The sequence below is a fragment of the Numenius arquata genome, chromosome 11 (assembly GCF_964106895.1).
Source record: "Numenius arquata chromosome 11, bNumArq3.hap1.1, whole genome shotgun sequence".
Lineage (NCBI taxonomy): Eukaryota > Metazoa > Chordata > Aves > Charadriiformes > Scolopacidae > Numenius > Numenius arquata.
In genome coordinates this window covers 34,288,119-34,315,232 of record NC_133586.1, presented here as the reverse complement: position 1 = coordinate 34,315,232, position 27,114 = coordinate 34,288,119, and the positions used below count along the sequence as shown (strand labels likewise).

At 50.4% G+C, this 27,114-nt stretch overlaps 1 protein-coding gene across 1 annotated transcript in view; it reads right to left on the bottom strand.

The window, feature by feature from the left end:
- SH3PXD2B (SH3 and PX domains 2B) overlaps positions 1-27,114 on the bottom strand; it is a 75,279-nt gene that overhangs the window by 29,196 nt on the left and 18,969 nt on the right. The window contains exons 3-4 of the mRNA XM_074155964.1: positions 11,988-12,063; positions 1,581-1,657 (exon numbers count right to left, since the gene is read on the bottom strand). Of these exons, the coding sequence (XP_074012065.1) occupies positions 1,581-1,657; positions 11,988-12,063 (153 nt within the window). The remainder of the gene's footprint in view (positions 1-1,580; positions 1,658-11,987; positions 12,064-27,114) is intronic.

Sequence of the window (27,114 nt, the reverse complement as noted above, 5' to 3'; positions counted from 1 at the left end):
CAGCTCAGCTGCTTTACGGTTAAGTAGCAACAACTGGAAGGCCAGGCACAGTGTACATTTTATTACTTGGTAATGCATTAACGGGAGGAGGACAGAGCAGCTCTCTAAGTGGGTCATATAACATCAGCCATTATGTTCCAGTTGTTAAGTCAAATGGATTCATTATATATATTATGCCATTAATGGCATCATTCTGAAAGAGACAGCTGCAGCATCTTATCACTTAGGGACTTTTTCTTCCCAAAAATTAAATTTATGGATGCGTGTGTCTGTATGTAGCTGGCACATTTTAGTGACTCAGAAGACAAGGGTCTGATCATGCCTGGCTGGAGCCCAGCGGTTCCTCACACCATCAGCTTCCCCCCACGCTCTTTGGAACACATAGGTCCAAGCACACCTTGTGTTATAACTCCATCACTCTGCTCTCATCTGCTGTCCCGGTCTGCAGTGGTTTTCACCCGCAGCCTCACTGCAGAGCTGTCAAGATGCATTTACTAATTCATCTTTATCCTTTGTACTTGTTATTCCAGCCACAACATCCCTCCCATAGGTCTGGCTGAGTCCCAAAACCCACAGTCTCCCCCACCACGCAAAATCCTAGACCATAATATCTGCTACACCTCCTGCACCTATAGAATGTGATGGACATTTCACCATTTCCCCATCTTCTCCCTTGGGTTTTGCGGTCTGTGGATATGTTTTCAACAGCATTCAGATTGGATTTTGGAAGTGGTGGACTTACCTCCAAGACCATGTCATGGCTGCTGCAAGTACTAGTGCAATTCTTTGACGTGATGAGATGTGGCACACTTTATTTTTATGAAAATAATTTTTTGTGGACTTTAGTATTTTGTTTTTTCTCGGAAAAAAATGCCCTAACACCATGATTTGCCTTATACTTAAGCACAGTCTTATATTCTTCAAGAGTACAGAGCAAATCGTCTCTGCCTTATCAAGGGAAGGACACAGACAATCAACTGCATTTTGGCTCTATGATGAGATGATCTCTGTTGGCTTCCAACAATTTTCTGCAGGTACAAGGCGTCTTATGCCTCTGCAAGTAACTATTTTGCATAACCAGTAACAGGAGTTTATGTCCCATTTTGGGACCATCCCACCAAGAAAGTGTTGTCCTCTACATAAAATAGAAGGTCTGTTCCCAGCAGGTGGGAAAGGAAAGGCTCCCTGAGGAACGGAGCCCTTCAAGCCTAGTCCTGCACACAACCATTTCACTCTAAACCGCCCACCAGACAGGACACGGCCAGGCAGCCAGGTCCTTTCCAGCCCATCTGGAAAGCTGGTTCTGGTTTGCAGCTTGAGAAAGGAGAAGAGAAAGGGAAAGCACAACAGCAGGGTGCAAGATGGCATGGAGCTGGGCCTCCAAGCCCTCAGTATTAATCATGTGGAGTTAAAAGAGAATCAGTGGGTGGTGTTTCATCACAGAAAGGGTTTGATAGTGGGGACAGCCCACATCTCCTGTTCTCCCAGCACTGACACACCGCTGTGTACTGTCAGTCAAACAGGATCGAGCCTGATCAAGGTGGCTTCATCTTTGGTTGACACTAGACACCTCCCCTTACCTTGCAGTATTCGTCGATGGGTATCAGGCGCTTGACTGCAACATCGCGGATGTGGCTCCGGCGGAAGAGGATCTTCCCTGAAACAGGAGAGATGGAGTGAGAAAAGCAGGTCAGCACAACGCCCAGGAATGCTCTCTTTTGAATCACTCTGTCAGGACCTACTCCCTGCGCATCCCGTCCTCACCAAAAGCACCGTACCTATAGAGAAGCACCTTATTATGGATTAAACACCTTATTAGAATAAAGAACATTTAAAGTGACAAGTATGTTCAAGGAGAGAGAAAAGGAAACAATTACCAGCAAACTGCATCCCCATTGTTTCTCACCAAGGTGGCGATGATGGAGGAGCAGTCCCTATCAAAGCACATGCCTGGATACTTTATAGTCTGCTGCCATGCAAGTCCTGGGTGCACAAGCCCACTGGCAAATGCCAGAGACACAGACATCCTTGCAACTGCTGGTGCAGGTGGGACCCTTGCTGCAGGCTCCAGGCTTGCTCAGGGCATCCAGGTCTAGTGTGGGCAGAAGCCGAGCCAGAGGGTTTCTCTCTGTACAGCTCCCGTGTCAAACTGGTCCTCAAAGCCACAGCGTCGGGACTGCAGCTCTGAGTCAGACCTATAGGATTTTCCTTCCTGTCTGGGGTTTATTTTTGTTCTCCATTAATGGGATCCTCTTGCCACTCCGTTTCCTCCCCTCTGGCTAGTGGTACAGGCCTCTTTCCTTTGAAGTCTAATGAGTCCTAAATGCTTCAAGCTGCTTTCACAGAGAACAGCTTCTCTGGCATTTAATGACAAAAGCCATTAGCAGACAGTGAAACAGATATGCGTAGAGGCTCGGTGATCAAAAGGACTGGTATGTGATAGGGTTTTGGACTGGCACTTCCCAAAGCACCAGGAACATACACTGGCACTGCTTTGCAATACAATCACCTGGAAAACATTGTTTTGGCGGGGTGAGGTGGGTGGTAATCAAGTTCCTCCTGACATCTCCCATACCACAGGAAAGTCTCATCTCTTTTTGTCCCTACCTGGGTTTCCAATCCCACCATCAAACCCACAGAGCCCATCTGATGTGTCTGTCCACACAATCTCCTCACTTATCAAAGAGGTGACCATCGGGCAAACCAGAAGCCAAACTCCCCTCACAACCAAATACCAACACACCCTCTTTGCAAGCAACATGAGAAGAGGGAAAAGCACCCTGGAGAGTCACACAGCCCTTTGCTGCACCACGACCAGCTTCAGCCTCTACAGCCAGCCTTGGCAGGAGCCACGGCATTGCTGGAACCAAAGGCCGGATGCTACCAAGCTACTTGTAAGCAGGATGTGTTAAAATGGCCACACGCTTATTACAATTTTAAAACCAGGGGCTGGGTCACCCCCCTGCTTCTCCCTGACTTGTCCGGTATCTGGAACACACATGACTCGTGCAGCCTGCCAACACATTTTTTAAGCAGAGATGAACTAAGCCAACCCAACTTCAGCTTGCAAGGAGCATGAATCAGAACTTTATGGAGGAGCCAAAACTCCTGCTAGGCTCAGTTAATGCAGAATGCCTTCGAAACCGGACCATCCAAGGGAGCACACAGCAATCACACTCAGTACTAGCTCTATACTTGCCCACCAGTGAAATGCAAAGGGTCAGGCCAGCTCATACCAGAAGGATTGCTTCTCATTTATGTCCTGCTGACAGCGAGGGGCTGAGACGTCCATGGTGGGAAATGGTCTGCTCTGAAATGCATTCCTGCTCACAGCCTGCCAGAGCCAAGTCTGGCAGTCCTTAGGATACAGTGAGAAAAAAAGTACCCCTCTATTCAATCTGTCTTTTAGATTTTGAGAGTGAATAGCCTAGGAACACAGAAGTTGTCTGGAAAGACTAGGAGCAACAACCAGGTCGGAGCTCCTTTCCTTGCGATAGCAATTATTTTCCATCAGACAAGCAAATGATCAACAGTTTTCCCTTCTCATCAGCAATCACGGCGCATTTGCTGCATAGCATTTCTATTTGAATGATGATTTTTAAAAAGATGAATGGATCACAATAGTTTTGTTGGCAATTGTAAAAAATAGCTGTTTTGGTTTTATGACTGCCAAAATGAAATCAGTGATGGGTGGGTACATTATAAATGTCTGAAATAATAAGCTCTGGGTGTGGGAATATTTAAATGTTTAACAAACAGATGCTAGTGAATAATAATAAAAAAACCCCATAGTTTTGGGGAATAAATACATCACAACAACTGAAGTGATCTTAAATCAGCCCAGGCACAGAGCATATGAACCAACAGGAAATCCAGCTCCTCTCTTGATTTGCTCTAGATCTAGTATTTTTCAACAAGCTGGTAACAAAAAGCTGTTTTTTTATCAAAATGCCTAATTAACACAATCGCAGAACCTTCAGTGCTGCCAAATACAGCTACATAAATTCTTGACTTAAAAGGCAAGAGAGAGCAGGAAACCGCTTCCCTCCTGGAAAGGAAAAATGGGCAACTTGCTCGGTCAATGAGGTGTATCGTTTCCTGGGCACATTCTCCTTAGACCATAGCTGCAAAATGGGAATAACAGCGCTGCCCACTCGGGATTCTCATGTGGCCAAAGATCATATAATGCAAGAGAAGTGTATGACATTATTTATCTCGTATCTGCACCCCCCATTGCTGTAGCTCCAGGGGACACAGTGAAGGCAATGGTGCCCACCACCCACACCTTGTTCTAAGTGTTCTCTGCTTTACACTTTTTTTGGCTGCCTCCAGGAGCTTGTATCGACTCCCAGACTAGTACTTGGCTTACTGCCCTGCTCATTGTCCAGGTGGTCTCTTTTCCTCCTGCCCGCAGCAGATACTCCATGGTGAAGGGGAGGAGGAGGCTCAGGATTAGCTCCTCTAGGTCCCAAAGGAAGCAGATGGCAAAGAAATGGACAGATGGGCCAAGGCAAGAGAGGAGTTAAATGTGAAGACTGCGTTGGATAATTGCTGTCCTGGCCTCTTCCAACCAGCAGCCTGACACACGGGTACTGTGCAGAGAAGGGCTCGGTTGCTGGCCCAGCTTTTTTTGCTCGCTCCAGGCAAAGGCAAGCCATGCAGAACAGTGAGGAGAAATATCTGCACAGAAGGATGCCAGCAGAAAAGAGGGGAAGGTTTCTGGGGTTTGATTTTCCACGGTGAAGTTTCCCAGTTGGCTGAACTGTTCACTCAGTAAAACTGCAGCGTGAGAGACGCAGAGTGACAGCAGAGGGGGAACAATCTCAGCTGCCGTCATGGTATCTAGCAAGGGCAAGGACAGCCTTGATGCGGTTCAGATCCTTGACTCCTGGATGCCTGTAAACTCAGCAAAAGTTGCACCAATGTGAGAAAAATAACTACCACCTCTACCTTTTAAGAACACCCTTTGATGAGACTGACTTTACTCCTAACATCCTCGTGGTAGTGCTGCTGCCCTCAGCCTCAATGTCCGCATGAGAAATACAAAGGGAAAAACATGTGAAGGAAGGCAATTCTGCACATCTTGCTGATTAGTGGGGTTTTCCATCAGCTGGTAAGGTCAGGGATGCTGCAGTCTCCACTTCAGCAGCTTCTCACTCTTGCCACAGCTCGAGCACTCAGAAGTGATTAGATTTTCTTATTTACATACATAATGTTATGCATGAGTAATCAGAGCAATGAGTCGCCCTCCCTGCTAGCACAAGAAAGTCACTGCACAAGGAAGTGCGGTAAAATACACTGTCCTTTATATACACAAACAAAGCTGTGAGTAGACCGAACATTTATCACCTGGGAATGTGTCAAGTAAGTTGATTTTGGAAAAAGAAGACAGAGATAAGGCACTACTACAGAATGGCTGCCCTGGCACGTCTCCCTGTGCAAGAAGTACCCAGGCACCAGGACACGCTGCCTGTTGTGACCCCTGTTACAAAGGGTAATGGTTTTAAACTAAAAGAGCGTAGATTTAGACTAAATATAAGGAAGAAATAGTTTATAATGAGGGTGGTGAAACACTGGAACAGGTTGCTCAGAGATACCCCATCCCTGGAAACATTCCAGGTCAGGTTGGACCAGGCTCTGAGCAACCTGATCTAGTTGAAGATGTCCCTGCTCATTGCAGGGAGGTTGGACTAGATGACCTTTAAAAGTCCAACCATTCCAACCAAAACTCTGCTATGATTCTAATTCTCACCCTGCTGCTCTCCCATGCCCCCCACCCCCCAGCCCTGTGAAGGAGAAGCACCGTGTCCTTCCCGGGCCATACACAGCTCTGAGCTGATTCCTGGGCTGGGGCCAAAGCCAGCTGTGCTCCTCAGACACTGCTTCCAAGCAATTGAGGCTTTCACCTACCCAAAGAAAAGATGAATTCAAGAGTAAGAAAGCAGCAGAAGCCACGTCTCCAGCTCCCCTTGCCGACTCCAGCATTTGTTTACTTGTTTTATCTCCTTGTTGACCCTGGTTTGTTTTTACAGCCAAGCAAATACCAGCACAGGCGCTTCAGCACTGCGGGCACCAGCTGGTTCTCAGAGGGGGACTGGGGAGGGGGGAAACCTGACAAAAAGATCCCAGTCTACCACAAAGCCAACCTCTGGCCACATCTAAAGGACTTCTGAGTCAGAAGCAAGTACTTCGTCTCCCCAGCTGGGCAGCAGCAGGGCAGAGTTGGGGGAGACCTTGAGAGCAGCCTGGAAACGTGGCTCTGGGTACCCAGGTCTCCTTTTCCCTTCCCCTGGCCAGCCCCTTCCCGACCTCCCCTTTTGACCCACCTGGCACCATCCACTCAGCTCTGGTGCCCAAATTGTCCCAGTGCTTCTGTTTCTCCCTTTCATTGCCTGAGCACTGGGCTGACAGCAGGGAGCCGGCAGTGTTCTTCGCCTGGGATGTGTTCATCTTCCTGGGATGTGATGCTCCCCAGTTAGAAAGCTCTACCTCCCACCAACACAACCATGCTCCTCCTTTCTTTCCTTCCTCTGTGGGGACACTCCTCTCCCACCACTGCTACTCATTTCCATCCACTGTGGCCAAGGCACCCACTAAACATTAGCAAGAGTTCATCCAACATAAGGAGCAGATCCATCCAGTATGTCCCTGTGAACCTCATGCCAGCCAGCGCTGTCCCACAACAGCTGTTGTCCCAACTGTCCCACCCTAGGGAGAGTTTTCCTGTAAACGACTGGCATGGTTTCCTTCAAATCCCTCCTTAAAATCTTCCTTTGCCACAACCCCTGCACTCCTTTCCCCGACAAAACCCCACTGTGATAATCCTACCACTGATAGAATCTGGCCAGGACACCGGGGGACAATCTGCTGGCTTTTACATCCTATCAAGCAGTGAACTCAGGAATTTCAACAGCAGAAATAGAATCATAAAATCATTTGTGTTGGAAGAGACCTTTAAGATCATCAAATTCAACTGTTAACCCAGCACTACCAAGATACCACTAAACCACGTCCCTCAGCACTACAACTACATGTCTTTTAAATACCTCCAGAGATGGTGATTCAACCACTTCCCTGGGCAAATAACGCTGGTGTGCTGCCTCCTACCCAGTTGGGGAGGATGAGGAGGTTGGTGCCCACCACCCACTTGCAGGTCATCCCTGTGGGACATGAGGTCTGTCCCCCACACAGTGGAGCTGGCACCAGCCAGAGAAGCTCCACTGAAGATGCTGTCTGCCCGCCTCACTCTTGTGCCAGAAAGTTTCTGCTTTGTAGCTAATCAAGACTGCTTTTGCTTTATCTGATTGACCAAGAGGAAAGGGTGCTGCAGCAGCTCTGGAGAGGGGGCTGCAAGGTGATGGAGGCAGCATGGCCCCCGCTGCCTCAGCCATTCATCAAGGACTGCAAAGTGTCAGAGGAGAGCTTCGGGAGAGAGCTGATAAGGAATTTGTATGAGATAGAGCAGGCAGGCCACAAGAGGGGTTAATCTCTCCAAACAAACAGGTGGGGAAACAGGGCTCTGCAAATTACTCCCTCCTGTGGGAATTCTCCAGACCGAGCTGAAGTTACCCTGGGGAGTAAGGAGGCGAAAACAATGAAGCAGAGGGATTTCAACCAGCAAAATGGTTGAGGCTCCTCTTGAACCAAAGGCTGTTACTGGATCTAAAGCACCCTGGAGGGGCAGAGAACCTAAAACACATCACCCTGCCGATCACGGCTGTGAACCAAGCCAGATATTTCAAGAGTGGAAAACCGGCTGTGCCTCTCACTTTACCCTGAAGAACTCCCCACCACTCTCCCCCCACCCCACAGCTTCGGAAAGAATTCACTTCTCTGCACCTTTCAAATCACATCCAGATTTTCCCTGGCACGGGTTCCAAACTCACTTCAAAAAAAGGCAGCCCCAAATGTACACATAATTAATCCCAGCCCACGGAGCAGCCAGCTACGTGGGCTATTCCTAGGATGGAGAAGCAGGCGTGGGAGACGGTGTTTCCAGGAGCCCTGCACTTAGCATCTGTTTGGCAAAGTCCTGCGCTGTGCACATATCCTGGTGAAAAGGAGGGGGACCAAGCAAAGTGCCTCCAGGGCTGTCCTGGGTACAGCATAAGCATGGAGTCCCATACGTTGTGAAATGAAGCCAAATTAAACAGTGCCGCCATCAAGACAACCCCTTACACTCTCATGGGTTGAGATCCTGCTGGAGCCGGAGCAAAATGTTCCCTGGGCCACTGCTTCCATGGCCTACAATGCCATGCAATGGAGAAAAACTTAAGGTAGTTTGTTTAAAGACAGCTCAAAGGTCAGAAGCAGAGCAATTGCTTCAGTGCAGCACTCTGCCGGAGGTAATACTCTCTGCACATCAGCAGGGATAGCTGGAAACCTACAGAAAAGGCAACCCTACCGATTACGGGCTGCAAGCTAGCCTGGTACTGTCCATGAACCATGCTACAGCAGAGATGCCCATCCTGCTAGAGCAGAAAATAGTAATTAGGACCTTTGCCCCATCTCCAGCTCTGATGAAGATGCAGTGGGACCGGGGAAAGCCAGGTACTGTAGCTGGAAAATGGATGAGTTGTCCTTCACCTCCTTCATGGGGCCTGTGTGGGGAGCTATTAGCATCCCCACAGTTGTTGTGAGAGAAAAGCCCCAAAGGATGTGGACAGCACTGACACCATGCCGGGCAGGTCAGCAGGCTGGGGAAGGAGTAGAAAGGAGGCACCATTCTGCTTTTGAAAATGATCTCACCGAACCCCCTTTCTCCTCCTCCCTTCTTGGGCGTTTGCTATTGTCTGTAGCTAAAGCTTCCTAAAAAGCAATTTTACAGCCAAAGTTAGCTCAGCCTCAGGCAACCCCTCCTTGCCGAGGCTCACGTTTCCAGTGAAGCAGACTGGCCAGGATCTGCTCCAGGCCACTCGAGCTGTACGAAGTTTGGAAGGCTCCACTCTCCTTATAAAAGCTGTTTCCTGAAAGATCTGGCACAGCCCTTACACAGCGGGCCCAACTGAGCTCATTTGTTTTCTTAGTTCATTCTTTCCTGGGGTCTCCATGCCACCATCTCCCAGCCAACAAGCGTGTAACCCTTAGTGTGGTCTTCTGAAGGCGAGGACAGAGCTGCCCAGCACGACATCCCCCAGGCCGGGCAGTGACAGGTCTCTTCTCTCTTGCCAGCTGCTCCTGACTCTGCTCCAGGGACCACAGCTGATGCCACGCATGGGCTGGGTGCTGCCAGAGATGTTTTGAGGGTCCATCCCCAGCACCACATGAAGCTGGGCAGGCTGTGCTGGTGGCTCAAAGCCAGCAAAGGTAGCCGAGAGTCCACTTCAAATTCCTCTATATGGTGGCAGAGGCTTTTCAGGCACGGTGCAGGAGCACTGTGATGCCCTGCCAGGCCAACCGAGACCCCACCAAGCTGTGCTACGGGATGAGTGTGGTGCCAGCTGCTGGGAAGGGACAATCCTCAGCCCCAAACGCCAAGTGCAGTTGCTCTGCTCGCCTTTGGAGAACCCAGCTTTATGACTCCAGAAGAGCCGAGTGGGCTGAAGGGACTTGCACTTACGAGAGCATCTTCTGATAACATCAGAGACCTACTTCAAAAGACCCAAAGTCTCTAGAAATTTCCAAGAAGTCAAATCCTCGAAGCAAACATTAACAAAACAAAGCAACACAAAGCTTTCCCGTGGGCTGGATGTTGTAACTACAGAGTAATCACAAAGCTCTCTTCCCATTCCAGGAAACCAGCCTGACAGACAAACCCAGATGGCACTTCCTCAGGTCGTGGTGGAGACCCTGAGTTTGGGACACTTAGGGGTTTGCTAAGAAAGCCAGACCTACAGGAGGCACAAGGTTGCAGGAGACATTTTTGAGAACTGCAGTGGCCACAATGTCTAATGTTACTCTACAACGGGGTTCCCAGAAAGCGGTGTGCTTGCTTTCAGTAAGCCACTGGAGCCAAATCTCCACTAGTAATGAAATTCAGATGCTAAAAATGTTGCTCAAAATGGGATTGGGAGCAAACTACAGTACTCAGTGAAGCTGAACATAATCAAAACCCCAGCAAGTTTAAACATATTAGAGCCATGTTTTGCAGAGACAGAGACACAGGATGTTTGCACCTTAAAAGCTTAATAATACAGCTTCCCTGAAGCAAGAGGACTTCTGAAGCTGCACAATGAGGACAGGCAGATGCAAGATTATCTGTCTTTGCAGTGGCTACCTCCTGCTCGGAGGTAGGACACCATTGTCTGCTGGGACCTTCTTAACACAACCACCCCTTGCCCTGTGCTGGCACCTGAAAGTACAAGTGGTAAAGCAACAGGCACCAGTTGCTACGCATCAATAGTCTCTCTCTTCTTAGCTATCACAAGCCACTGCAGAGATGAAATGTCAAGAAAAATTTCTGGAAGAAGCATGGACTAGTGTTTTTCCAAGTCAACAGGACCTCTGAAAATGGTGTCATTTAATCCTGTTGCAAAAATGGGACCAGAGCAAAAGGACAAATGTCTCTGCAGAGGACGCTCACAAATGCACAAGCTCCTCTAGAGGATGGTCATCCTAACTCCTCACAACTGCTTCCTTACACAAGAGCCAGGCTTTATTTTCCAGAAACTTCAACTCCCTTTTTCCTCCAGTGGAAATCCCAGCGACATGCCTCTTAGCAAAGGGAAACTATTTCAACACCAAGAAGAAGACATGAATATTGATGAGTGTGCTGCCAGAAGCAATGCTCTGACCAAGCTTCCCGCACCCGATCGCTGCCTTCCAAAAATAGCAGCATTTTGGTGGGAATTTTCTGCAACCGCAGCATGGCCAAACCGTATGTCCAATTTTTCCAAGTTATGCCCTTTGCCAATTTGGCTCCCATTTTTCCTCCCCACTCCTTGCTGGCAGGAATACTTGTACAGCAAGGGCTTTTCTGCTGTATTAACGTCAGGTGTGCTTTGCTTTTGCTGATGTTACAACACAAGGACAAGCCAGAATCAGAAATCCCTCTATGGGAAACCCAGACAAGACTCTCTTCCTCAGAAAGGGGCGCAAATGATTTTCTTCACGCCCGTCAGAGAAAATTAAAGCCCGCTAAATGCCTTTATGTTTCCAGAAAAGCCAGGAGGCAGAGCGTAGCACAGCACAAAGGGCTGCACTAAATGGACCTGACAGTCACTGGAAGTGATTATGGTACCGTGACATTTCTCAGTATGCCCATTAGCTACTTGGGGGTGGGGGTAAAGACAGCTCTGTGGTCAAAGCCATTAGCTATGGGTGCATGAAAAGACTCCCAGGGCCCCCTCAAACTGGTTATTTTTGCAAGGTACATTAGGGTTCTTTTTTCCCCCCCCCGTGGCAGCAGCAGCAAAGGGCAGCCACAAGCAATCCCCTGCACCGCGAGGTTTGCAATGGACCACGGCATCTGTCCCTTGGGCACACAAACGCTCAGCTGCACGGTGGGCTGGCAGGGCACACGTCACGCCACAGAAATCCTGGCTTCGAGCAACCATCCCGGAACATCACGGAAGGAAGCCAAAAGGCTGTCAATTAGCTTTATTTAACGTGTGGAATTCAATTGTTATTTCCTTCTCTCTGGATGGCCCTTTGAGTTGCACGGGACAGGAAAAACGGCGTACGAGCAGTGCCTGGGGAGCCTCACACCATCCTCAGCCCTGTGCCATGCTGGCCAGGCCCCTTCCGAAAACCAGCAGGCTGCTGCGGGGTTGCTCCTGGCAGAAGCTGCGCAAGTGGGGCTGCTTAGCTGAAGTCCCCCACTAATGATTTTTGGAGGCAGAAAGACTGACTGAGGGGTTTAACACTCGCTGGGCACGTTGCTAACAAATACAGATGTTTTAATGGACATGGTGTGGGCCAAGGACTTGCTATTGCTCAGATGGTTCAGGAGATAAGAGCTAACGCACGTGTGTGCTCACACACAGACTGGGAAAAAGCTCCTGCCATGCCAAAACCAGAATGGTTTTTGCTGGAGCCCACTGGCCTACCTGGCAGAAAGGGGATGATCCTTTGCTTGGGGTCTTTCTGCCCTCCTTCCATCGGAAACTTGTCCAGCATCTGCATCTAGAAAAGAAAACGCAAGAGAGGTAATGAAAGTCAGTGATTAACTTGCACGACACAAGGTCACCCTCCCCAGGAGGAGGTGAAGCTCATTCTCCAAACCAGCAGTGTCCTGGGACACCGTTCACAGCACCATCAGCCAGGGTACAGTGACCTGCATCACTGAGGGAAGCACATCCAAAGCAGTGCCAGAAGCACAAGATCTTAGCATCATCTCCACTGTTTTCAAGACATTTCTCACCACTGATGTTGCTTATCACCATCATTCTGCTCAGCACGTGGGATTTACGTAACCTGCACTTCTGCAAATATTAAGTTTCATCCTGATGGACCTTGGCCACTAGATCTCAGAAGCTCCTCAAAAAAGGCAAATTTTAAGCTTATTAGCTCAAACATAGCACAGCACTGACACAGTTGCTGGACCACTGCTGACTTGGACTCACAACACCAACCCATGTTTGCCTGCAAAAGGCCATAAAGTTTTACATCAAGTTTGGGGAATGCTTTGTGCTACACAGGCTGTGAAGGATGAATGTTTTATGGGATCTTCAGCATTAAACAAGTAATTTCCTGACTGATGTAACAACACTTAGTGCATTTAGTCAGCAAAGAGAGGAGGTAATCAGCTCCTGCTCTTGCTGGGTGCCTGCACTGGTGCTTCAGCACATACACACAACTTCCTTGAGCTGCTGTGATACTTAATAATGATGCCCTGGCAGGATTCATGTCCTCAGCATTTCCTTTACTTGGTCTTGCTGGAAAACACCATTTGGACTGGGCTTTTCACTTTATGCAGAGCGGAAGAGGAGAAAGAGCATGCCCAGCCATCCACCCAACCACTCAGATACTCCCTTGTTTTCTCTGGAGTATGGACGTGAGCTCTGTCTCCCATCACTTGAAGAGCTCCCTGGTTCCCTGGGTATTTGAAATGGGTCTTACCCTTTCCTATTGGAGCTATTGCACTCTGTATATATAGTTAAGTGCTTATGGAAGCACTGGAGACAGCCTGCCCAGGAAGTGTCCTGAGCATCTACAAAGTCTAAGCAGCTATCCTCCTCTGGCCCAATTAATATTTAAAGTATTCCATGCAAAGAGGAAACTTTGCAAGCAGAGAGCCCAAGCCATTCTTCCCACGAGAGGCACTTGCGGGCAGCCCTTGCCCAGTCTGGCAGAAGGACAGGCACCACCGAGCAGCCAGACACACAACCATGATCCCTCCTCTGCTGCTCCGCCATGTAACATCAGGAGCCCCTTCACCACGGGGAGTCCATGCAGGACCAAACTCTGGGGTCTCAATGTCCCCTGGAGATGTGCCCCACCTGGCTCCCTGCTTTTCATGGCTTTTGTTCTTTGGAATCTATTTTCCACATATTTTTACAGGAGGTGTCTACTCCTAGCTAAGGGCTGTAGACTTCTCTACTGTAAGGACGAGCTCATTTCAAGTGCTATAATGCTAAAGCTAAGCCCCTTTTTTTTTGATATAGCCCTCCCCACCCCTGCACATGCAATACTTGCAATTTTTTTTCTTGGATCTCAAATATGCTGGGATAAAATTCTTGAGGTTTGGTGGAGAGGGGGAAGAAGGAAGGAGGTATTTTTCCTACATTTTCAGAAGAAATAAAAACCTCCCCCAACACTCCCAAAGACAACAGGAAAACCAAAAGAAGCTCTCAAATATTCTCTTCAAAACAGAAAGAAGACAACTCAAAACCAGGATGACACTAAGCAGAAACGGTCCCTGTTTGCAGCTTCTTCTCAAAACAAGTTGTAAAGGGTTTACAACAAAGAAAACGACTCCAGAGTCAGCAATAACCGGGGACTGCGGTGATGTTACCAGCAGCCACAGAGCGAGCCCAAGCACGGCCGAGGGAGGACTCGCCTCCCCAAGGCACCACAGGCTCCCAGGGCAGCACCACTTCCCCAGCCTCCCTGGGCATGCAACGGCATCCTGCTCTTCCCCCAATCCACCAAAATAAAGGATGACACCACATCCCCATTACCCTGCAAAACAGCCGTGCTGTGCCACGGCGGAGAGGTGCCTCTGGCCCCACTCTTCCTGTTGGGAAGAGCTCGGGAAGGCTTGTGACCAGCCAAGGGTGAACAAAACAAGTCGCAAATGCCGCACATCTGATTGCTGTTAAGCAACGCAATACTTGAGTCACTGGAAGCTTTCCCCTCCTCTTGGTTTTGAACGCGAGCTGAGGATCTCTCCCTGCTGGGAGCACTGAGAGCCTCCAAGACACAAACGGTGCAAGCTGTGTTTTCTCCCGTATGCACGTGCCTGGGCTGTGTCTCTGGCCAGATCTGCTCCCAACCATGTGATCCCACCAAACCCGGCCAAAACTTCAGCCCAGAACTTCTCCATTTCCTTTTGCTTGACTTAAAGTGCTCCTTGCAGTGGCTGCGCAGTGAGCAGGAGGTGGCACGGGGACCTTCTCCCTGCAGCCACCCTGTTCCCCTCCAGCCTGGAGCCACCAGCATCACCCCAGCCAGACCAGACCCTGCACTCCCTGCTGTGGGTTGGCAGCATTATCCCTGTGCACTGACTGACTCCTGCTGTCTCTTCTCTTGGTGGAAGGAAGAAAAGAGGTGACAAGGTGCCTGGAGCACCCGCTGACACGCATAGAAAGAGGAGAAGCCAGGGAAGGAGCAAGGAGGAGGGGTCGGTCCCATGGATCCCACCCAGCCTGGCTGCCACATCACGCAGCTCTGGAGAAGGCAGCAGCAAATACTAGTTCATCAGTTTTACTAGGCATAAGCCTGTGGTTGAAGAACAGCTAAAAAATCCACTCCAAAGAAAACAATCCCAGCGCTGGCTGTGGCCATGGCAGGCAGTTTGCCTTCAGAAGATACAAAAGCACACATCTGCAGAAATCCAGTCCGTGGGTCACAGGCTGGTGGTGCTTCCGTAGCAGTACACACCGCAGAGCTGCAGGGAGGAACAGCACAGAGAAGCGATGGGAAAAGGTCACCTCCAGAGCTGAGAGATCCTCCAGAGACCCAGAGGAAGCCAGCTGGCAGGTCTCTAGGTTTTGAGGCTCCCCATACACTTTCTGGCCCATCTTGCTCCTGCTGGTTTTGCAGGAACAGGACTACGGCACAAGTTGTTACGGTGCTCTTCCCCAGGAAAATCAAGGAGAGCAGGCACAGTCCTGGAAAAGGGATGGAAAAAGGGTAAAAGTATGGGTAAAAGAGCAGCAACTCCACAAGCCCTGGGGGACGGATGCACAGACAGGCATCAGAAGATGGTCTGCGGAAACAGAGGCACGCCAGTGACAAGGCAGAGCAGGGCAGGTCTCCTGGGAGAGCATCCCTTCTCCCTGGCATCGACAGGGAACTGCAGTCTCCAGCAGGTAAGGAATTGTGAGGGGGAGGCGGTTGGTATGGGGAGACTCCCACAAATCATCTCAGCAGTGAGGGTTTCCACCCAAGCTCCAAACAGGACCACTCACGTCATATTCCCAGAAGGGAGGACTTGCCCGGCCATCCAAGATCCCAGGGAGAGGGGGAGATGGGGCAGCGAGAGACAGACAGACACACAGCCCTTCAGAGCACGGGAGAGCACAGAGAGGCCAAGAGCCAGTCTGGCTCTCAGCAACGCACTCAGTCAGGTTGGGAAAAAAATGTAGGAAAAAAGAAACAATAACTCTATTGTTTCTCCCCTTCCAAGATTATTTTTAAGTGTTTATGACAGAATCTTTAAAAAAAAAAAAAGAAAAAAGATTGGAGCAAATGCAGTTTAAAGCATTTTGGTGTTCTTTTGTTATGCAGGAAGCTGTTGTCTCACACTTTTTGCCAACTCCTTCGCTGTGCTGCTGGACGGGAGGGTGATCACACGGCTGCTGGCCCTGGCTCCCTATGCCAGGACTGGGGCATGGATGCCCCAGTGGTGTCTCCGACCCGCAGCAGGGCTCCCCAAAACAGCGTGTCAGGGTACGGCGCGTTTAGCCACATTTATCTCCACCACCAATTTATCTTATCAATGAGCTGTTTGTCTTATTAACCCAGAAACGTCTGTGCTGTGAGTCTTTCTGGAGCGAGCCACGGCTGAAGGTCTGTGCCCATGAGGGGAGCACGCTGTCCCCATGGCCAGGCTGTCCATTAACCGGGCCAGTGATAACGCCGGCGGGGCCACCCGGGGAGAGGGAGCCTTTCAAAAGCAGCTTTGTATCAACAGCTAGCACACTGGCAGACAGCTTCTTCATTAACAGGAAACTCGTCAGATAATATCCTAATTGAATCAATTAAGTGTGCTGCCGGCTGCAGGGGATGCTAGGGAGAGGGGAATGTATGTGCTCAGCAGTATTCCTGGGGAAGCAGAGCATTCGGGAAGGGCTTTGCCCAAATGAGAGCTGATGGTGGAATGCCAGAGGGATACACCATGCAGACAGCGTAACGCCAGAGGGATGCGGCTGCTGGAGGAGCAGGGTCCCAGGTCTAATAGCCTGTGAGTGGGCCCTATCCCTTCCCAGCTGGAATCAAACTCCAAGAAGTCTCTGCAAAACAAGCGCCAAATGCCCGTAGGTAATAAGGCGTGTCATCACTTCGCTTCTTTTCCTCTGTTTTCCACAATAAGGTGGAAAAGTTTTCCCCTTTAAAATATAAAGGTGAGAAAAAAAAGTGTTATTTTTCATTTAAAGCCAATCTGGTGGAAAGAAAAATGTCAGGATGAAATGGTAAACATGGAGGTCCTGCATTCCCCCGATAACGATGAACCAGAAGGGCATGGGATTACTCCTGCAGCAAGTCCTCTGGAACTGGGCGGGCTGTGGGATTTGCTTTAGTCAGGCTGCTCTCAAGCCCAGGCTCTCCATTACTGAGCGCTAGGGCTTGCGTGGCATGTACCAGGGTTGCAGAAGAGAACACAAATCTTTGCCAGCTTCTGGAGGGGACGGTGGTTCACGTCACCGACCAGCAAGATACACCAACACGATCTGGGGCATGATGAAATACCCAGGCGAGCAGAGCAAACTCTTCCACTCTTGCACAATACCAGGAGCCGATGTCGGAGCCAGGCCACGAGCCGTAATCGCAGGCATGGGGGCGAGGGAAGTTCCCCCTTCTCTTATCAACAGGATTTGCTTTGGCTGCATGACGGAGGTTCGGCATAAAACCACATTCCTCCTTCTTGGTCTAGCAAGCGAGAGCTGACCGAACTCATGCCTCCACCAGACACGTCCATTATCCAGAGCAGAGAAGTCAGCTTTTGACACCACCCGAAGGGAAAAGGGGGGGAAAAAAAAAGAAAAAGTTCAACAAAAGGTTTCAGAGTCCGGCTGAGTGTGTGGCAGCAGAATCACAGGAGACTCTTTGTGAGAGCAACAGCCTCCCCGCTGAGAAAGGCAGCAGCTTGCCATGGGGGAAAGATGGGTGCGAGCCAAGCCTGCTCTCATCCCACACTCCCAAACTCTCCGTCGGCCCCGTCCCTCGAGAGGGGGGGAATGCGGCAGGCAACCGGGCATACCATGTGCCCCACTGTCCCCGTGGCGGCGAACCATAGATGGGGACATTCACACGCACCATTCACCCTCACCTCCACACACTCAGCAGGGCATTAGTCAGGTCTCCTCTTACAGGAAGAAGAGTCTCCCTCCAAACTCGATCCACTGAAGGTGGGCATCCCACCGATCTCCAAACACAATGGGAAAGGGAAACAGGTCCAGCAGCTGCCTGCAGCCATGGCAGCACCCAGGTCCCACGGGGATGTGACAAGGGAGGTGGCTGCGTGCTGAGAAACAGACTTTGCAAACGTGCTCCTGCAGATCAAAGCACCCTCGTGCCCCAGAGCCAGCTGGTTCGGGGAACATCTGCCAGGCAGAGAGTCTGGGAAAGAGAACGACATCTGGCAGTGGCTCACAGGCTACTGATGTTTAGTCTCCTTGTGATCCTACCTTCTCTGCATCCCCCTGGACTGTCTGTGAAGAAAGAGGGGGTGAAAGCACAACAGCCCAGGAGACAGAAGGACCAACGTGAAGCAAGCTCAGATGCCAAGTGTGGCGATGCCGAGCTCAGGAGGTCAAGCCTGGGGAAGGACTCCACTGGTGCAGCACCCGTTCCATGGCCAAAGCGAGTTGGTTGTGCAAAGGCAGTAATGGGAGCTGAAGGGCAACACAACTGAGTGGCTTCTTGATGACCACAGTTTCTCCCCAGTCCCTGCTTTTCTGGTGCAAGGGATGAGCTCAAGGGCATTTTACACGTTACCAGGCAGAGGCAACCCTGACCCCCTCGGCACCAGGAAATGGCATCACAGAGGCTGGATTGTGAAAACCTGATGGAAAACTTTAGGCATCGCTCAGCAATAGACAAAAAAGAAATGAGGTCAGAGAAAAAAAGGGCTACACAAATTGGCAGCAGCTGCTGCTGCAAGAGAAATTTCCTATGAAATCACAGGAAGCATTAGAGAGAGGGAGACACTGGTGCCTGTGAACAGCTCACTGGTGTGGAGCGGGCAGAGGGCGCAGGGCTGGACAGGACCCGTCCCCTCTGCCCATGGTGGCCCCAGCAGCCCCAGTACCAAGCCACCGCAAGGTCAGTGAGTTCTCACCCATAAACCACACAGACCAAAGCTGGGGAGCCAGCAGTATCTGCTGGCATGTGGGGGTTCAGAGGACGTGGCAGCTTCATGTCCACACATTTGGTTTGAGTGCAATGGTCCTCCAAAAGCAGCTGGGCAAAACGCTTCCACTGCCCGGGACGGGAGATATTTCCAGCTCAAGCACTCACTGATTCTCTGAGCAGAAACCTCAGCTGAAGCAATCGAGACCACGGCGGGTACTGCATACCAGGGCTGCCGGGATTCCCAGCGAAGGAGGCACTTGGCCCCGAGCATCTAACCCCTAACGCCTGTATTAACCTCGGTGTAAGGAGCCTCCTGTTTTATCACCCAGCCTTGAAACTTAAACCCCCAGAAATCACCAAAAAGATTATCATGTTTGTTTATTAAGTGATGAGAGGATGGGAGTTTCTAGTCACCGATATCACCATCGCAACCGCCACCAGGTGCTAATTGCAGTAGATGGGCAAAAGAGAGAGTCATGAAAGGAGAAACACCCTCATCTCTAGGTACGGCTCTCTCTGGCCAAGCCAGGCCCTGCTCCTGTTCTGTCTGTGCTCATCTACAAAGCACATTCCCAAGACCATTAAAAAAAATAATCATGCTTTAAGACATTCAAAGTCTATATGTTTTCAAAAGCAACAGTTAGCTCCGGGTGTCCACTCTGAGGCAGCCAGAAAGGAACTAGAGGGCAGAGAAAGCTGCACCTTCCCCAAACACAGCTCTGGTAAGGCATCAGGTGAGACACCCCCAGAGGGTGGGATGCAGAATCATCACCCATTTTTTGGATGGCCCAAAGAATTCCTGAAAAGCACTGCCTCCTTTCTTTCCTTTTGTAAGCTTGACAAGAATATGTTTGGGAGATGCAAAGGAGAGAGTTTAGTGTTTAAAAAAAAGAAAAAGAAAACCTCAAATTTGAAGAAGAGCACAAAGCAATCTCCATTAACACAGCCTCCTCATGGAGCTGCTGATCCCTCTGTCGGCTTCTTGGATGATGAAAATGTACCACTTTTTACATTTGATTCATTGGTGCTGAATCCTGGAAGTCATCGTTCTCTTTACTAATCCATTTTCCACTTAATTCCTGATAATTGCAGCCCCTAGATGGCGTTAGGCTGGGTAGGCAGGTCCCAGGCAGCACAGAGGAGCACTGAAAGCTGCAGCACTGCATGGAGGCACGAGGAGCAGAGCGTTACCACCACCGAACAACCAGTATGGTATCCATAATTAACACCACCAAACAACCGGTACAGCATCCATAATTCACCACGGCGGCCCAGCCATGGGAAATGACTCTTGCCAGCAGACATGTCTGGGAACAGAGCAGCAATACCCGGGGGTGACGCTGGTCTACACCGCTTCCTCTTCCCCATCCCGTCCATGGGAACGTCCCTCCAGCACAGCTGGGGCTGTGTCACACAGGAGAGTACCCCTGGAAGGAGCCTCAGCATGGAAGCAGGGAAGATCTGTGCCATCTGCCCCAGCCTAGGGCCAAACACCACAGAACCACCACCAGTATCCCTAGGGAAGGCTGCAAAGACAGTTCACATTCACCCACATCCTCCAGCCTAGCATCCCAGCTGGGGACTGGGAAGTCACGAGATTTAGTTTCTGTTGTGGAAATGAAAGGAACGGTGGAGAAATACCAACGCATTGGCCCCATTTCATGTGCTGAGCAGCCGAGGCGCAGGAAGGGAGAGGGCTGTGCTCAAACACTCCAACCAGATCTCGTTTCACATCTAACACGGCACTTCACACCAAAAGGCAACCTTCAGTCAAGCATTTCAGCAACCAGCTACAGACAGACTTTATGGCCATGTCACCCCACTTGGAGCTGCACGCTTGCCAAAGACTTGGGGTGACTCGGCCTTAGCTTCTCCTCCAAATAGCTCATGATCCGACCTCTCTTCCAGCCCTCCCTTCCTATAAACCTTCTCCACTCCAGATGAGGAGAACCAGACCAGCATACATTCCTTCCCTGAAATTAATGCAAAGTTTTAAATCTGTGGCAGGCCCAAACGTGATGAGACAAAGGAGGAGGAATTTGAGCTACAGGCAAGGCTGCAAAAGCTGCAGTCCTACCACTTGGGAGAGCGCTGCTGGTCAGAAACACCAGCCTCATGGCCCTCCTCTTGCATCAGACTTCTTGTGAACCATCTATTTTCCCTGCTGTTCGTTCCCTAAACACAAACCCATTCTTCCAAGCAAGCACAGTCAGCAGAAAGGTCGATGTGGAGAGACTTTTCTCTCCACGTGAGGGAGGACTTCATTTTGCTCAAGTTCATGGTGGTGCCCATCAAGGGTAGCTCCACGGCAGCCAGTGCCATTACACAGGCGGAAAAAGAGACACTGCAAACCCCTGAGGTTTAACTGCCAAAACCAGGGTCCCCGTATGATATAGATACGCTGTAGTCCTTAGCATGATCATGTTCCTTTCCATCCTCTCACACCTGACAATAAACCCTCCATCTAGCAGAGACAGGAACTAACTAAACCCTGGTGCCCCAGGTGGACAGCCCCATGGACAGTATGAACCAGCCCAGCTCTTGCATGAACCCATCAGCATCGCCATCTCCTTCTGCACCCTCATGGAGCACACTGCCCTTGTATTCCTCCGTTTACAAGAAAGGTGGGATTTAAAGATGCCAAGTTCAGTGGTGCCCAAAAACCCTGAGCTGGGCAGGAGGCAGACAGTGCATACCCATTGCGGGGATGTGCCGGGGCGGGCGCGGGAGCCTGGCACTGCCACCACCCGCACGATGGCAGGAGAGGACTCGGAGCACTTCTGAGTTCAGTCAGGCCTTGCCAGGGGGCCGGAGCTCGCCAAGAAACTCCGCTTATTGCAAAACCAGAAGGCTGCCGCCGTTAAGTGATGTCTGCTGGAGGGGACCGACCTGGAGGCTTACGGAGCAGTTAATGCGCTTCACAGGGAAGGGCTGCGCGGGCGCTGAGCAGCGGAGCCGGGGTGTGGGGAGCCTCTGGGACTGCGTAAGATGCAGTGCAACTCCAGGGGGAATGCTGTCCTGACCCGGGATATTCTCCCTTTCCCAGGGTCTGGAGCCAGTGAACGCAGAGGCAGCGTGGAAGAGCCCCAGCATCAGGGAAAGTTCAGCAACCTTGCTGCTTTCTGTGCATTTAAACACGAGAATGAGTATTTCACACAAAATTTAGCTCAAACCACATACTTTGAACTGCACCTGCTTTTTTAGGACCCCCAAAAAAGAGGGGGAGCAAGCAATGCCAAGGTTTTCCAGCATAACTGAACTTTAAAGGAGCACAAAGCTTTACAGCACCCTAATTTTAGAGCTCTTCTCCAAGGGTAATCTCACCGCAGAGATAATACGAGGAGAGAAAACGTGAAAAGCCTCTGGTCAAATTCACTGACTGAAAAGAAGCAACCACATTTTTGGGGCCTCAAGCAGCCACCTGTTGGCAGGTGGGAAGCAGTCGCCCCCCAGACGGAAACCTCAGAGCTCCCTGGGAACTTTCCAACAGGACTTTTTGACTTCCTGAGCTGGGCGGAGCGGGAGAGGAGGGGAACTGGAAAATGCTGATTTGCCAAGAAGAACGATCAGCAGACGAGTATCCATTTCAATTAACGTTTCAATTTGGACAGTAAAACCTAACTGCTAAAATTAAAAGGATTTTTTTTTTTTTATGTTTTAAGTGACTCATCAAGGGGAAAAAGGGGAAAGCTTTTTTTTTATTATTTTTAAATTAATAGTGAAAAACCAAGAGAACGTTTTACACATACTGAATTGAGTCTCTTTTTTTACTAAAATTTAAACACTAATTTTCCTCACAGCTCAGGACGAGGCAACCTCACCATGCTGAAGAGCTGCACGGCTTCCCAGCTGGCTTGGCACTCTGCGTGGCCGAACACAAAGCCTTCTTCAGTGGCCATTTCATCAGCCGTTTTCAGCAAGTATGCGTGTAGTTAAAAAATATGGGATTGCAGCTTTCTGTTGACTGAGACTGGGTAAGAACTCCAGGATTTTGGGTCCTTACCAGAGTTTCTGGAGTTTCCACACCCCAACGCTCCCCAGGGCTGGTGAGGGACAATGCCCGCTGCTAGCAGCAGCTCTACAGATGGGGGTGGGGGAGAAGACCTACAATTTAAACTATCTAAAAAGTTATGTAGACTCCATTTTTCAGCAAAAAAAACAGAGAAAACCAGCAGCAGGACTCTGTAAGGCTGAACACCTTGGCCAGCCCCCACCGACAGCTCCGTGGTGCCCAGGGCAAGCTGCCCACCTACCCGAGGGTGAAGTTCCACAATATGATTGAACCAACTGATCCTTCACCTGCAGCACCAGACAGGGAGAGGTCTCACCTCCACCCTCTTCCTCTTCTTCTTTCCTGGCCCTCCCAGAGCCACTCCAAGCCCATAGGGAGGGGGGACCAGCCCAACAGGGGTCCCAAACCACTCTCTGAGGGAAGCATTTCTCAAAGTCTGCTGTGAGAAAATTTCTTCTTCTTCTCCAAAAAGGTCACGTACCACACCATGGTTGATGGTAAATGACCAGCAAGCTGAGCTTGCAGAGGGAGCACAAGGAATTCTCCGTAAGATGCACAAAAGTACTTTGGATATTAAAATATACCTGGTTTGGCTAATTTAATACGGTATCAGCACTGAAAAACGACATTCGAATGAAAGCTTTTTCTTGCCCAAACTCTAAATATTCTATCAAAGGCAGTATTAAAACAATACATTCACTAACCTTAATTAAACCTCCCAAACCTAATCTCCAAGATCTAATTTCCATGCTGCCAGGTAAAGACAGCCATAAACATCATTTGTTAATTCAGTACTGAGTGACTCAGCCCCAATGCAATGGCCTCAAGGCATGCTACCAGTAAGGCAGAAAGGCTCAGGGAGATGGAATTAAGACAGGGAAAACGCTGGCTCTCCACATGCCGCCAGATCACAAGGGAGACCGTTTTTCATGTAGGTTATCGCTTACATTGCAATCCCAGATAACACCAGAATACAAAAGTTACCAAAAAATGGGGGATACGGCAGCAGCCCACAGCCCGGGGATGTGTGAGAGCTACGAGGTGATGGGAAGACAAGCAGAAGGGGTGCCATGCATCCAGCAGCACCGCAACACCCCTATGGCAATGGAGAAGCAAAGGCTCAGCTGCTGGCAGAAAAACCAAGGAGTCACCATGTCACCACGGAGGGGACAGGGCGGCTGCCGGAGCCCTACAGCATCTACCCGCTGGCACCACATCACGTTTTCCCCTCTCCATTTTCTGGTTAACGAGGTCCCCTCCTCCCTGCTGCCGTCCGGCTGGAAGGCATGAATCACGGAGGAAGGGCAGATCCTGCACACCCATCCTTCTTTCCCTACAAGGTCTCCCCTAGTCCAGCCTCGCTGCAGCTGGCACAGACCTGCCCTCCTCGTTCCTCCCGCAGGACGCCTGCCACATCCCCAGGAAAAGTCTGTGCTGGATCCCAGGGATGGGAACAAGCCAGGCAAGCCTCAGGGTGGAAAGCATATAGGAGAAAGGAAAAAAAAAAACATGCAAGGAAAGTAAGAGGAAAGGAGCATCACTTCTCGGACAGAGCAGAGCACTGGGAAGGGAGAGCAGGTGGTTAAATCTTGACTTGTCCCCAGGCCCACCGGGACCCAGGGAGATCACTGCAGAGGTCCACACCTCGCTTGGCAAGGGGACTCCAAGACGTCCTTTACCGAAAGCGCTTTCCACAGCCAGCGCGGGAGCGGGGATTTACATCACTGTGGTAGACCTGCGACAGCCTGATGTAATTGAATGAAAGACACAGAAAAGAAGCAAGAAATCAAGACTGCAGAAAAACATGTCATCCCTTCAGCTTTATCACTTCCCTCCGCAAGGGCATGACAAGCCCAGAACCATCGTCTCCCTCTGTCACTCCCAGATCTTACTTCTAATCTCCCACTCACCATAAAACTGCACACTTCTTAGGTCCCAAACATATGTGTGTGGTACACCCTATGGTAAGTACTATATCATATGGATTTCATGATGCACATGGGTCCTGGACATTTTACTGAAAATCTAGCATTCTGAGATACAGACTCCTCTGCGCTGATTTACTGCTATCCATCCTCAGCTCCTCCTCAAGCACCATCAGTCAGCTTGAATGGCTCATTTCAGATCCAGGGCTGCTGCCACATAATATAAATTGCAGGTCCTTCTACCAGAAAACTGAGCTGCATTAGATTAAGAGCACGGCGGAGACCCTGGGGCTCACGTCATCCCAGACCCACGCAAATCTTATCAAAACCCCCAGCCACAACTGGCTCCAGGCAGGGATCTGCAGCGGGGCCCTGGGCACCTCCCCAGAGACCCACCTGTGGGCAATGGGTAGGAGAGGGGCTGCCAGCGAGCTCCTGCCCTCATGGGGATGCTGCTCAGCCCTCCCAGCAATGGGGCAGCTGAATTTCCAGGGCTTTTTCATTAAGTAGCTGGGGAGTGGAAGGGCGTTAGCTCACCCCTGAGCCGGGGAGAGGGGTGTAACCCCTCGCCTCGAGTTCAGGATGACTTTTAAACACCACATTACCGAAAGCTTCACCAAAATAAGAACACAACGGATTGACAGCAAGAGAATGACCACACCGGATTGTCAGCAAGGTGACCATGAGTCGACAATGTGCCCTTGTGGCCAAGAAGGCCACTGGCATCCTGGGGTGCATCAGGAAGAGTGTGACCAGCAGGTCGAGAGAGGTCATTCTCCCCCTCTACTCTGCCCTGGTGAGGCCCCATCTGGAGCACTGGGTCCAGTTCAGGGCTCCCCAGTTCAAGAAGGACAGGCAACTGCTGGAGAGGGTACAACAGAGGGCTACAAAGATGATTAGGGGCCCGGAGCATCTCCCTTATGAGAAAAGGCTGAGGGACTTGGGTCTTTTTAGTCTAGAGAAGAGAAGACTGAGGGGGGACCTGATCAATGCTTATAAATACTTAAAAGGTGAGTGTCAAGAGGATGGGGCCAGTCTTTTTTCAGTGGTGCCCAGGGATAGGACAAGAGGAAATGGGCACAAACTTGAATATAAGAAGTTCCACCTAAACATGAGGAAGAACTTCTTTACTTTGAGGGTGGCAGAGCACTGGAATAGGCTGCCCAGGGGGGTGGTGGAGTCTCCTTCTTTGGAGACATTCAAAACCCGCCTGGACAAGTTCCTGTGCAACCTACTCTGGGTGGACCTGCTTTGGCTGAGGGACTGGACTAGATGATCTCCAGAAGTCCCTTCCAACCCCATGTGATTCTGTGAATGTAGCTCTGTCCCTGAGGAGCTGAAATTGTTTTAACAACCCCATCTTTCTGCCTCCTCTCTCCATGGGTTCTGCTCAGCACAGGTTCCCCTCCAGATGGCACCCATTGAGGATGCTTTCTGTGGAATGTACTTCCCCCAGGGCTGGAAAGCAAAGGCTCCAAATGCCATCTCCTCCAGCTGCTCTGCCAGGTTTCCAGAGGGAAGGAGACCAGGGGGTGCCAGCACAGATGAATGAACAGAGGGCGGGCTCAGGAGCTAGGGCCACCTTTGCCACGGAGCCACCATGGCAGCGCCAGGCGATGAGTCTGGGAACAAGAAAGGACCATCTGATGGGAGCGGGCGGAGAAGAGAGCCAGGGGGTGAGAGCGAGTCAAGAAGCAAAATTACACCAGAGGCAAGGGCAAGGATTGCAGAAACCTGGCGAGGTTGCAGACACAGCCTGCGGAGCTGCGTGCTCGGAGCAAAAGGAAAGGGCAAACGCTGGCCATCAGCTTGGAATAAACCAAAAATCACTGAGTGCTGCTCCCAGCAGCTGCTCCAGAGAGGCTTTAGCTACAAGAAGTGAAAATCATTTCCTCTGCAGACACACGCTGCCCGGTGTGGCCGCTCGCCCCAGGTGTACGCTGGAACTGGGAACTTTCATCCAACACCGGGGAGGACGGGCTGCCGTGTCCCAGAGGCAGGCAGGGCTTTCAGCAGCTCACAGTCCCGCTCGCCTGCCAGGCACACAACGCCGCAGCTCGTCAGGGTGCCAGCCAGAGCCAATTATAACTCCACTGACCTGCCTTGGCGCTAGCGTGCACGGGAATGCGCTGGCTCCCGGCTGCCAAATGCTGGAAAGCTATAAATGGGAGACATTTGGAGAGAGAAAAAAATTAGGGAGCCAACTTTTAACTAGGCTGAAGTGCATTGGACTGTATGTGTTCTTTGTGGAGGGAGAGAGGAGGAGAATGATGAAGATCTTTGATGCACTGCTGGAAAAATACCAGCTGTTTCTTCTACAGAGACAGAGGTAGTCCTTATTTAATGGAAAGTGTTTCTTCTCTGGAGTTAGATTATGGCAATTCACCTTTTTCTATACTTGTGCGTACCACGCGTAAGCTCATGGCTCTCAGTGCCGCCGGGGCACAGAGGAAAAAAAGAGTCGCTGGTGCTTTGCAGCAGGAGCCTCACCGTAGGAAGCTGTGGGTTTTTTCTTGTCCTTGGTCACGCAAGGGCCTGTCTGTCATCATCCAGCTGTCT